This window comes from Anomalospiza imberbis, chromosome 7 (assembly GCF_031753505.1).
Source record: "Anomalospiza imberbis isolate Cuckoo-Finch-1a 21T00152 chromosome 7, ASM3175350v1, whole genome shotgun sequence".
NCBI lineage: Eukaryota > Metazoa > Chordata > Aves > Passeriformes > Viduidae > Anomalospiza > Anomalospiza imberbis.
The window spans coordinates 13,462,280-13,475,601 of record NC_089687.1 but is presented as its reverse complement, the minus strand read 5'-3'; the positions used below and the strand labels follow the sequence as shown (position 1 = coordinate 13,475,601).

The following is a 13,322-nucleotide window of genomic DNA, read 5'->3' as shown; positions in this document are numbered from 1 at the left end:
AGATGTATAAAAATTAAGATTTGTAATTCACTTACCTAAGATTCCTCCTATCTCTCTTCCCACCTACAATTTTGATCTATCCTACTCTATGTCTAAGCTAGGACAGCCTCCCTCAACAGATGACAGACTTCAGACGTGGCCCATGAACTTCCCATGGACACCCTAGCTCACAGTGAGTTTAGTTAAGCTCTGAAAGCAGCTCACACTCCTTTTTACATATAGAGAGAGACCAGACCACTACCTTACCCTGGATGTCACAGTACCAAGACAGCAAAAGATAGATTAGCTGAATCCCACCCAGGCCTTTTCCCAAGCTGAGTACTAACATCAGTGTTTGTATCTAAAGGAGGAAAAGAGAAAATGAACATTACATTATTATCTGTTTTGCTATGGTTTACACATGTAATGGATCCTTTCCTATCTGGATTTTATCAGACTACTCCAATACCTGACAGATCAGCAGGCTACCCACCACACTGGAGAAATTGGGAAGGTATCTATCACTAAAAGGCTTCAGCTGAGCTCCTCTTCCAACCTATCTGAATGCAAGCTATGTGAAGCATATTTAAAAGATAAAGCAAAAAGCAAAACCATACATTTTAGAGATTGAAATACGATTGTATCCTCAAAGCACTGTCTCAGCTACAGATAAGCTCAAGCAGCAATATGTTTCAAAAGAAAGAGCCCACACAATTTTAGTGGATGATATAGATCACACACCTCTTAATATATCTGCAAATTGGATCCTATTTCCAACAGAGATAGACAAACCAAGGCACAGCAAAACTTTTACACAATGAAATGTAAATCACCAATAGCTGGCTTTATATTCTGTAGGGTTATTCCATGACTCCTGGTTTCCCCAAATTATGGGCAGTGAAATGGGCATCTGGAGACAGCAGCAGGTCTACATTCACCATCAAATTGCACAAACTGCATTTGTGAGAGCAAGGCAGAGAGTGTGTGTTGGGGTTTCACAGTTACAGAGAGTACAGAGATGGAAACACAAGTGCTCATCAGTGCTGTGACTAGCAAGGGAGAAGATGTGAATTGCACTGGAAGATGTAATGATGAGAGGTAAATCCAAAAGGGGAAAAAAACCTAAGGCCAAAACAAGCCACAACAACAAAAGACTTGGAAGGCGTCGATTACGTTCCATGTGGCACCTAGCAAAGGAGGATTAACTGTGACTGAACAAAGAAATGTGCTTATGCAGCAGGCAATAAGCTTTGCAGGAAACTACCTGTTAGAAAACACTGAGACTAGTGAAACCCAGAATACATTGACAGGTTTTAGCAAGATTTTACTTGCATTTACATTAAAGTTCAGAGAAGAGTGGAAGCAGGACCAGATGACACTTCAGTGTGAAACTTGTCTGCCACAAAATAAGGCTTTAAGGGGACAGGACCACAGCCTTTTCAGTAGTGGACCCTTATCTGGACCAGGCAGATTGCCAAACATCCTGTGGCAGTTTAGGAGCTTTCAGGATCAGAAGGGGTTTGGAGTGAACAGGAGGATACCTGAGGTTTGCAGGCAAGTAGCTGCCTCTAGTAAGATTATATTAAAGCCATGTCTAGAGCCAAGTAATTCTTTCCATGTATCTTCAGACGCATGCTTTTGCTTCATACACACATCTTGAATTTCAACTACACATTTTCAGACATGCCAGACACAATTTTGTCCCACATATCTGACACAGCCTTATAAACACTGTCCCAGCTGTGCCTTCTACCAACTTACTGTTCTTTTCTGACACTGTCTAATTCCCCTATGTTGCATCAAATGCAAATGATTTATCTTTGCTTTTCATGGCACATTTCCAACCTCTTTACCTGTCATGACTCTGACATTTGCCTTGTCAAAAATGTCAAACTCCTCTGGCCACAGCCTTATATTTTTCAAACAAGCACATTATTGCTTTCTCCCATGCCACTAAGCACTCGATTTCTTCCTCTTTTTAATCTCTACCTTATGACTATTTTGCTATAAGAAAGCCTAGAAATAATTATGCACCTGGTAGACTGAAAGTGTCACCTGTAATGCTGATGAAGTCTTTCAAGCATTCCATCACCTGTGCCAGCATGTTTTTATACCCTCAGAAACTTAACTGCAAACTCTTTGGAGAAGAGATAGTATGTATTGTTAGCTGTTGCTCACAGCAGGATCCAGTGTGGTCTGTTAATATTTGGAACTAAAAATAAAACTGCTTATTTACTGACCATAAAATGTATTTCAATACTTCATATTTGATGACAGTAAGTTAGGGGCAATTTCTCTCCAGATGTCAGTTCTTGAAAAGATCTCCCAGTCTGAGGTGGTAAGACATAAACCAATTAAATCCGGCTTGCAGATGCATGCCATGCAGTTCTTCCTAAAGGCATGACAAACAATGGGTCTTTTTATTGTTTTCAACCAGTGGCACCCACGTTTTACCACACCAAAATGAGGTAAAACCTACGGTGATGTAACTCAGACAAAAAAGAAATCCAGGCAACACTGAAACAATTCTCACTGTTTTACTTGCAGTAGATTGCCAGCTAAATCTTTCCCTTGCTGCTGCATGGATTTGGGTCTGAAGGGCAGTTTAATAAAAGAAATAGCCTCTCCAAAGTGGTAAAAGTTCAATTTCAGGCCTGTCAGCATCAGTGTTCTAGAAAAATAAAAATCTCTTGAGGTAATGTTTCAAACCATACAAAATTAGATGTTTTACTTTGATAGAACTACGCTGAATTACGTGATTGGAGAGTTTCCTATACATTGAGGATATTCTGGAGTTATGCTGTGATCAAATCTGTGCCTTTCATTCACCTGCTAAAAGGTACTCCTGCACATCAACCACTATCAGCTGAAAGTGATAACGTCTCTTGTTCTGCAAGTTTCGTATCAACAGTCTGCATTTGCCCACCAGCTTTGAGTTGGTGTCATTGCATATTTCAAATAGATGAATGTATTTCTCCAGACTAATGCTGTTTATCAGCACTGCTTGGCTCACAGGGTAGCTGGCTTCACAATCTAGCTGGAATCAAATTAGCTGTTGATAAATCAGTTGTAAATAAGCTGAGCAGCTGAATACTTGTACATCACAGGTGTGCACAGCTTAACACAAGAGCTTCCTGAGAAACTTTTCAGGGTACTTTCACATCAGTGAACCTTAAATAACTGCAGCTATGTATGTGTCTTTGAAGGGCAAACACGAGCTGACAGAAGCAGGAGGCTTCACTAGTTCCATGTAAGTGTCTGTGGGGAAAACTACTCACGAACCAGTTCTCTGTGGTATGAGATGGTCTCCTTTGGACAGGAGCCACACCGAGCTGGCACAGACATAGTGAGCCTCAGGCCCCAAACTAATAAAACAGCACAGATATAGCCCAGAGTTGAGTGTCCCTAATCACCTTTGACAGTCAATAGTGACAGTTCTCTTCCTTCCCCAAGGAGCCCCTCCCTTCTCACCACCTGATTTGGCCACCTAGTTCTGTACCAGTCATCAGCTGGTGTGAATACTCTGCTATGGCCTCATGAGCTTTGAAGAGTTGTGATGCCTTTTGGAACAACAAAAGCAATGGACAGAAAGTAAGTCCTCTTTTTAAAACTATAAAGTCAGCCTTTTCCTTCCCCCTCTTCATCTGGCTTGGTGTTATTTCTGCACAAGACCCTTGGCTTCCGTTGTGTTCACAATGGAGAGTTCAGGTGACAAATCTATGAACAGATCTCTCTACAGAATCTCTTGTCAGCTGCATACCCCACAAATGCTTTCACTGTTAACTAGCAAACCATTAAAGTCTCCAGAATGACAGTATGGTTGCCAATATTCTCAGCTTCAAACCACTAAGTACCTTCTCTCCTGCTTTTTAGTTAAACAGGGAAAAAAAAAAAATCCATCTCACCATTGTCATCCTATCTGCGGTCCAAGTGCTCATCAAACATCCAGAGTGGTTACAGTTGTATTCCTGGAATTGTTATTCTTACTCACAGTTTTTTCCTCTTTATTTCCTTTGTTAGAACTGGAAGTTTACCTTCATTTTCTATTTTCCCTTTTAGTCAGCTGTATGAAGAGGCTTTATTGTGGCTTTTCCTTTCTCTATTTTTTACCAGAATTCACAGCATTTTGTGCCTCTACTGTCTGATGGGTTTTTTTTAACCTTTAAAACACCTAAATATTCCTTTTGCTGTGGATTTCAGTAGCTGAATGTTTCTGTATTCTTGTTAATAGTAGCAGCCCAAAAAATAGTTCAGCAAAATTTTGAAATCATAAACTGTTGGAAACTGGGTTCTTGCTACATGGACTTTCATATGATCTAAAAACAAAGCCCAGGGTGGTAAAATTGATCTAAAACACCAAACACAGATTAAAATCAGCCAGCTCAGGCCAGCTAAATTCTACTAAATGTCTAGTGACCACTGTGAGTATGATGAGGATATAACACAAATAAAAACTGCATGTGGGTTTACTTACAGTTGTGACAGGTGGCTCCCATGTAGCCTGTATTGTTACAGTCACAGTAAAAGGTGCTCCAGGACTGGGAGCATTTTCCTCCATGTTCACAGTAGTTGGGTAAACATCTAAATGGAGACATTAAAAAAATGTAATTAATTATAAATATTTCTCCAAAAATAATGTGCTGGGGGAAAAAAAATCAAAACCAACAAAACTATCTCAACTCCTCATTCAGGCAAGAGGTTCCTAGGGCTGAAATTGCTGTGTAATGGAAGAATTATTTTTTTTCTCTGTGATTCACGTCCAAGCACTGAAGGAAACAACATTTAAGCTATCCAGAAGATAGGTAAGGATCACTCTAAATAAAAATATACCACTTGTTAGCAATTAAAGTGTCATGAACTTTCTGACCACAGAGCAAGACAAGTAGCAAGTGAAAATGCTACTAAAATCTTGTTCCAAAGGAGAATCCTCTGTTCTCTGATTGAACAGGCACCACTGTTATCAAAGTTAGGCTAAGTTACATTTGTGGTAACACTAACAGCATGCAAATCTCTAAAGTGAGAGGAAAAATATGCTTCAATTATGAGTTCTGTATTCTCTTCCTCATTTTAGTTGGTGTGCCTCTGAAGTATTATTGTGAAACAAATTATTAAAAGAAGAAAGAGGCACAACAGCATGCAGCTCAGGAAATGAAGAAAAATAAAAGCTGTGGGAGACAAATTCAATCTCCAGGACAAGAAGTGAATGCTGATCTGAACTCCCCTGGTATAAACGTAGGCAGTGCAATGGAGTTACACCAGCTTAAATGGAAACAGATTGTTCTTTTATTTGCCTTTTTTTTTCATTTTATTTTTTCCCCTCTTACTGTATATTAATCTCTTTTACACAGTATGTCTGACTTTTGAAAAATAAGTAACTTGTTTATACTGCTGATTCAATTGTGATGGGTGGGTGAAGAGGAAATAGGCAATCAATTTATCCTTTACATTACAGAACTCCATTAGGATTTGCTTTGCTGTAATTTGAGCTTCAAAACTCTTTCAGTGCCCAGATCTTTCCAGGGTATTAGTGTGAAATCACTGATGCTACCTTGATTTTTTCTAGCTGAAGATGTGGTTTTATTGCAGTTCATCTTATCCCTAGGAATTTTTTTTGCATTCAAGTATGTATATTGCCCTTAGCAGCGGCTTTCAATCTGTTTCTTCTAGATTACTTACAATTAAAACCCATTCCATGCAAGCAAGCAGAAAACCTGTATGTTGCTAACAGCCATCTTCACCAGCCTTCTGAGTCTCATCAGCCAAGTTTTCATCAATTTACTTGAGTCCTAGGCTGTTTGGAGCTGCCAAACCTTGACAAGCCAAAGGAACCTGTTCATGTGCCCAGAGGCCTGTCAGAACAACCTCTTGTCCTCAATATGCTCCGTGCTCATTCATCCAAACTTACATCTATTCATCTCTATCAGTGAGTCTAAGATTCATTCTGGAACACAGGTTCACTTGATCACTATTTATACTATTATACATAAGATTATAAAGGTCATATAACAGTATTAACAAGAAAGATTATTTTTATTAATGCATGCTCAATTACTGCAGTGATTACTTATTATTCAAATATGAGAGAAATAAGGAATTCAAGAAGAAAGTATGTTACTTATAACTATCTGCAATATTCTTTAAAACATTTCTATGATATTGGTCTTATAAAAATCATTGTCATGGAGTCTGTTAATCATTGAGCTCAAATACAAAATGAGGACAGAGTATGAGAACTACATTCCTAGTTTTCTAGCTCTCCAGGAAGCTATTTCCACTGCTGTGGGAGAATGTCTTGTTTCTAAAACAAGAAAGAAACAATGGGAAAGGCCAAAACCTCTGGGTTTGCCCTACCCTTATAAGGTAGGAATTCTGAGAAGGGAGGAGATTTTGGCTTTTAATGGTATGCTGGGCAATCATCTATCATTCCAAAGCCTGCTGGTACAGTGAGAGCCCAGCCAGCCCCTCTGCCATAACACCTACTCATGGCAATACTGAAATGAGATTTAAAGCTTTGGGTCGATGCTGAAGAGAGCAGGAGCAGTCCTCTGGGATGGTGCAAACAGGACTGTGTGGTGTGCCCTGCACCCTGCTGTACCCTGCAGGATCCTGCCAGCCACCTGAACCAACAGCTGCCCAGCAGCTTCATTCCAGAGGCAAAGCACAGGAGTACAACAGCTCCGTGGGGCTACATGTGAATTTCACCTGGGGGGGTACATTTACTCATATTTGTACTTTGGTGGTGCCTGCCCCTGCCCTCAAGCACACTGCCTTTAATTCCACTTGCTATTCAGTGATAAACATTCCTTTATGTCACCTGTACAGCAGCAGTTCTATTCACATCACAGGGAGGCTGGTGAGAAGCATATGATGTTAATAGTGCTCTTTGGAGAGATAAAAATAGTGCTGTTTTATTATCATAACTTACATCATCAGTGTAATGGACAAATGTGCTTTTTGCCTACTTTCAACTACCTTTTATTAATTAACCCAATGCAGTAGAGCTAATTACTCACCATTTGTGGTTTGCCAAAGGCCTGTATTAGAGGCTTAGCCACATTTATTCCCATGAAACAGTTTCTTTTTAACGACTTTACAAAGTTGAAGGTCACTTATTCCTACTTGTCTTATGAGTGCAAACACTTTTTCTTCTCCCAACAATGCACAAAATGCAAGTCAAACTAACCCTGTCAGCTTTTAATGATATTCATAAATTCAGAATTAAATCTTTTTTCATTCCTTAGCCTATTTGCTTTAATTAACAGCAACTGCATTGATCTTATTTTTGGTCAGATAACTAACCCTTCTAAGAGCTTATGAAACAAATTTCTTTGCAACTCTAATAATTACCATAATCCCATTCTAGCTGAGCAGTTGTGTCTTAATTAGAAGCAAATTTTTTTCCTAATTGTGAGAGAACTAAAAATTAAGAAATACCTACAATTAAAATTAATCAAGAAATGTATAAGTCACAGCTGTTGCATTTATGAACTGTCCTAGATCCTCATGTTGAAGGATTTAAACTCATGTAATTTAAAATATAAATTAATATTTGCATTCTAGTAGAAACAAGCACTTTCAGCAAAAAATGCAGTGGTATTACAGAACACTTCCTAGACAAAAATTTGCATCAGGCAGCCCCTGACCTATTTGCAATTGAAACGAACAAACAGCTCAACTCCATTTTTGCAAACAACGTAAATGAGACACTTGAAAGTTCATGGATTTGCCTAAGAAAGCTTGTGACAGACCAGGCACTCTCATCTTCTCCATTTATTCATACAATATATATCACAGTGAAAAATTTTTATTAAAAAAAAAAGTGAAGCAAGTAAGTTTTTCCCTCATTCAGCCAAACTGGAAAATGCACACCTTAGCCAACTAAGTAAGCAATATGCAGAGCCTGCACAAAAGCCTTCAGTGTCCTTGGATAAAACATTCACCTCCAAAACTGTAGGTGTGCTTCCTTTGAAATCAAAGGACAAACTACACAGACATTAGAGGGGAGAAATTCGGGCCTTTGATGGGAATGATGAAGAAGTAACAATGGCAAAATTACTTGAGTGGGAAGGCTGAAGGAGCTCTATACATTTCATGTTACACTTGACTGGAAATAAACCCAGTGTACTTGCAATAAGCACCTCTGAGATTTTGTTACAGTCAGCACAATACATTCAGCACTACCCTCGATTCCTCCTAAGTAAAGAGGAAGGAAAGAGAGACATCACAGAGAGAAAGAAAAAAGAAGCACACCCCCTAAATATCAAGACTGTATATATACATGGTTTTCAGATGAGCACTGAGTCCCTAAAACTCAGTAATGCTGTAACAAAAAAACCACATGAAATTTTGGAAGACTACAACAAAGCATTGCCTTAAATATTGTATCAAATTCACTTTATTTCAGCATGTTTTCCTATTTACAGCCAACAGGTATTTAATTTATAATTAACAACATTTAACATTAAAAAAGATGACTTCATACAGTGGACATATAATTCTGATGAAACTCATGGTGTTGCTGTAACAGACTGTATTTTGCTTTAGTAAAATAGTGTCTTTCCACTAAACTCAATAGATTGAAGCCAATTGCAACAACATGGATTTCAGCCCTGCTGTGCTGAGCCGTAAATCTGGGAATTTCCTTGCCAAAGGTTATTTTTGATACTAGAAATGGCTTCAAGGGGAGACCAGACAATCATTTCAAAGAGAAATTTAGCAATGCTTCCAGACAGACAATGTGTAACAACTTCAGAGGTTTACCAAAGGGAAAACTAATGAAGAACCGAGAGCATCAGAAAAAATATTGCAAAAGTACATCCCACTCTTATTTTGCCCTGGATGTCCTTTTGTGGTAAAATGGTGGGCTAGGTGTCCTTAACTACAGGAAGAAAAAAGAGCTACCAGAACGAGAAGAAAAGAGAAAAAGTGTGAAAAGGCAATATTACAACAGGCTGCAAAATAATTAACACTCTTCAGACCTCTGGTTTTCCTCAGCAGACATTTCCTCCTCATCACCAGACATTCTAAATTCTCTTTCCTCTTTCAACTTTAGAAAACTGACCAACACCTTGCTAAAATGTCTTGTGGCATTCTTTAATTTTTTATTTTTAAGTCATCTACATTTTCTTTCCTAAATTTATTGTTATGAGAACTCATGGAGTACAAAGAGTACAAGTCTAATGTGAACAGACAATTCCTCTTTTCCATGATGGAAATCATCTAGTCTATCCTACTGAATTGATGCAAAAACCAACCAAACAAAACAAAACAAAAAACCCTCAATAGTTTATAACAAAGGTAGGTTTTTCTTCTTTGTGAGATTTGCAAAACTCAGTGAAAGAACTTTTAAAATATATTATTATTTCCACTGTTGATCACCTTGGTTCTCAGACCCTGCACTTGCATACCACTGTGAGACCAGCATTTAGAAGATCTGAACATGCCAACAGCCCTCGGGCATGTGAGTAGCACAGAACTGTGGAAGAGGTTGTGCTGGGACTGGCACTAGTGAAGGAAAAGCCTGTTATCTGTGCCTTAAATAAAACACATTTTTTAAGCTTTGATTGCTTTGTTGTTAGAACACCTACATTTTTAATATAGGTGAATGTGCTGACAGTTTGGCTTAGCATCAGCAGAAAGGATTTTATATAAATAAATTTGAAAAAGAAAAAAGAGAAACAAATAAACCATCCTGTACAGACAGCTGTTCCATTTAGAACTCATCATTTTACAAAGCAAAAGCAGAAAAGCCATCTGCAAAAACCAAACAAACAAAGAAATATATGATATTATATTCTACTTGCTTCCCCATATCTGGCCTTTAATTTACCGTGGCATTGCACATCCCATGGATTTTTACTCTAAAGGAACAGCAACAGGAGAGAACTCTATTCAGGTTCCCCCCCCAACTCAATTCCACACTCAACTGGGATTTCAAAAGCTAATAAATTAGCCCCTTACCTACTTTCAAACTGCATTCTTTCTCCACAGGGGTCTCATTCAGCACAAATCCCCTCTCCCACCCTAGTGAGAAGTTCCTACACTCACAGGGACAAAGCTAACTTTCTCCAATTTCAGCACCTTTCCACATGTAGAAGTCACTGCAGGGTTAGGAAGGCATTCAACCTGCTCAAACCAATTTTTTACCTACCCTCGACAGGATTTACTGAATGATACTGACAAATCTGAAGCATCTGTCTTTATTTTGCTCTGAAACACAGCACTTATACAGACTAGTGAACACTTCATGGGCCTGGATTGTCATTTTCTGCAGCTGGTATTGCATGTATGAAACAAGGACAGGGAAAACACCATTAAGGAAGGGCAAACAAAACCAATTTATGGCATCATCCAAATAATGTGAGCATTCCTTTTCATTCTCATTAAAGAAACACTACACCTAGAAAACTGCCCCCTCCTCAGAGATAGTATTTTCCACTGTAACTGCCTATTTTTTTCCAGGAATTTGCTTTGTACAATTATTGTCTTGTTGCCTATCACAGAGCAAGAGCATCTGACAGTGTGAAGATCATATCCCAGTCCAAGAGCAGGAAACTGCTACATGGTTTTATTATACTTCATTGTCAATCAGCCCTTAAGCTATTGGAGAGAAGCTCTGCCATTACCAGTATTATTCAGCTGCTTTAAACATTAGAACAGATATGAGGAGATGAGGGAATGCTCCTCAGAATTACAGGGATTTTAATTCCAACACCCAGGCTTTAGATGCCTGCGGGTTTGAATTTTTTTAATCTGGTTCTGTTTTTCTGCATCCTGTCCTTCCATCTAAAAATCTGTGTAGTATTGAGAGGATTTCCAAGATCACACTTCAAAATGCTACAAGAGTGAAATTCCAGTAATTTAGTTCCATTAGTTAGCATGTCTAATTCGTGATTTAGGTGCATACTTTAGGGAAGCACCTAAGAGACTTCAACTGTCCCAGAACATCATGCCCTCCTCTATTTCTAATACTATTTTCTTCACTGTATAGTGATCTTTACAAGGCATTAAGTCATTAAGATATATTTTTCCCTTTTTCATTTCCCATATTATAATATAGCTTGGATTTATGATACATTCCCCATTCAATTTCCACATCCATTTTCCATTCCCCAAACCTCATTCCAGTGTTCTGCTCTGGTTCAGTACTCTTTGAAAACTTCCCATTTTCCTTAATTAATATATAAACTAGAATAAGACATGAAACTTTAGTAGCCCTGAGCTATTTGTCCACTGAATCCTAAAACAGGCAACAGAGACAAAAGATAAGGAGAAAATTTTCACTCACAAGACTGAAGTCGCCTATTTAAGGTGAAACAAAACATCAGAAGAACTACTTATCTGGACCATCAGACCCCTATAGCTAGCCAGGACAGTCTCTCCTGCAGCATTTAAAGGAAAAAAAATCTAGATCTGGGTATTCCAGCAGCTGAAGGTGTGCAGTCCAAATGCTTTGTTTTGGCTGACATAGTTGGGCAATTCTCAAACCAAACTTGGGATTTACACAAAATCAGAAACATTTTGAAAAAGGACACAACATCCCCTCTTATGTCTTCAGCTCATTTCAGCTATGATAACCATCCAAATTCAAGGAATGTGATGTAAAAACATCCCACTCGTTGCTATAAAAGCAAGAAGGGAAAACATAAGAGGATTTCCTGCAAAGAGAAAGTAATGTGCACTATAAAATAATTGTCATTTCTGCAGAGAAGGCACTAAATACTGAAGATAGAAAAATTATAGAGAATGAAAAGGATGGATGCCAAATTGGGGGTTGGAGTTTTTTTAATTATTCTTTCTGCAATGCACTTCAGATATTTATGTGGGGTTAAATGCAATACTAAATGATTGATTTTTTTTAATCCCAGCCTGGGACTCTAACAAAAAAATTAAAATTCACTGGACATAATTAGCCAGAGTATTTTTTCACTTGCATGGCCAAGCTAGGGGATGAAAGGATCATATGAAGTTTGGCTTCTGCTGCAAGGCATACATTAAATCTAAGAGAAGAGTTAAGAAATATAAAAAACTACTATGCTTTTATCAGATTTATCCTAATACCATTCACCTGCAATAGTAATTAATTTCCCAAAGGCCCATTTTGACAGTACAACACACAAAGCAATGTTAAATTCAGCACTAAAAGTAAAGGAAGAAAAAGTAAAAAAAAAATTCTTTCTTACAAGTAAAAATTGATAATAAAATATAATGGAATCTACAAAGGAAATAGGCATAAAGCGCATTTTAAAAGGTCAGCTCTATTTAGCAAGGAAAAAGAACACTTTAAGTTAATTTATTTAGAAAATACTATGAAGAATTTTCACAGATAAAACACGGGTATGGATAAAAGAATAGGGACTAAGGACAATATTTGTGCTCCACAGCAAAGCAGTTGAGGGAAGCCAACTCATGAATCAACTCCATATATTTCTCCCTAATGAAGTAAAACTGTAAACACCAATCCCATCACAGTGATTATTATGGATACCACATGCCCCTCTCTCCATTTGGATTGGTTGGGAGAATTGGAATATGCAGATGAATCTTGGTTTAATGAGGACAGTAACATCAGTGTGCCTGTGTCTGCTTGCTGATGCTACAGAGATGGGACCCTGCCAGGATTCAGAAGAAAATATCTGAAGTCAGGTTTGTGTTCCTCGTGGCACATCACTGGAATTCCCAGGATGTCCTGTGCCATCCATCCATCTGCTAAGGTGAATTCAACATGAATATTTTTTCCCTCCCCCTCCCTCCCAGGTCACTTAAGGGAACTGAAGTCCCTGGTGTTGTCCTTGACAAGTACTGTCAGTATTTGCTAAAGCAAGGGCAAGGTGCCAGCCAAGTAAAAATAGGACAACCCAGGCAGAGCTTCATCAGCGCAAAATCAACATGAGCTGCAGCAATCAGATTAAAGTACCTCAGCAGCTGTAGGCAGGGAGAGCAACACATCCATTATCAATGCAAACTTGTGAACCTGAGCCTAAAGAAAAGCAGGATCTGGATACCCCCACAGTTCCTTTATGGATAATGACAGGCTTAACACATAAAAGGCTTTCCTAATCCGAAGACAACCCAGTCTAATGTATTCAAGTGCAAATCATGTATAGAATTTATGACAATAAAACTATGGGTGCACAGTACCGTGCTTCTCCATCTGCTTCAGCCTCACCTCTCTCCAGGGAAACTGTCACCAAAAAGTCCATCACTTCAAGGTATTTCAGTTCTGGCAGGATTGACAGAATCATAAAATTCTGTCACTGGGCAACAAAAATACCTCATCCTTTGTGATGGGGGGCTGAGGAGTTAAAAACATGAATGGAACCAAGGTCATCATTATGGGTATG

General features: G+C 38.5%; 1 protein-coding gene across 2 annotated transcripts in view; it reads right to left on the bottom strand.

Annotated features, from left to right (window-relative positions):
- The window catches only part of CNTNAP5 (contactin associated protein family member 5), a 268,110-nt gene that overhangs the window by 100,069 nt on the left and 154,719 nt on the right, over positions 1-13,322 (bottom strand). For both annotated transcript variants that reach the window (XM_068195457.1, XM_068195458.1), the window contains exon 12: positions 4,454-4,560. In XM_068195457.1, the coding sequence (XP_068051558.1) occupies positions 4,454-4,560 (107 nt within the window). The remainder of the gene's footprint in view (positions 1-4,453; positions 4,561-13,322) is intronic.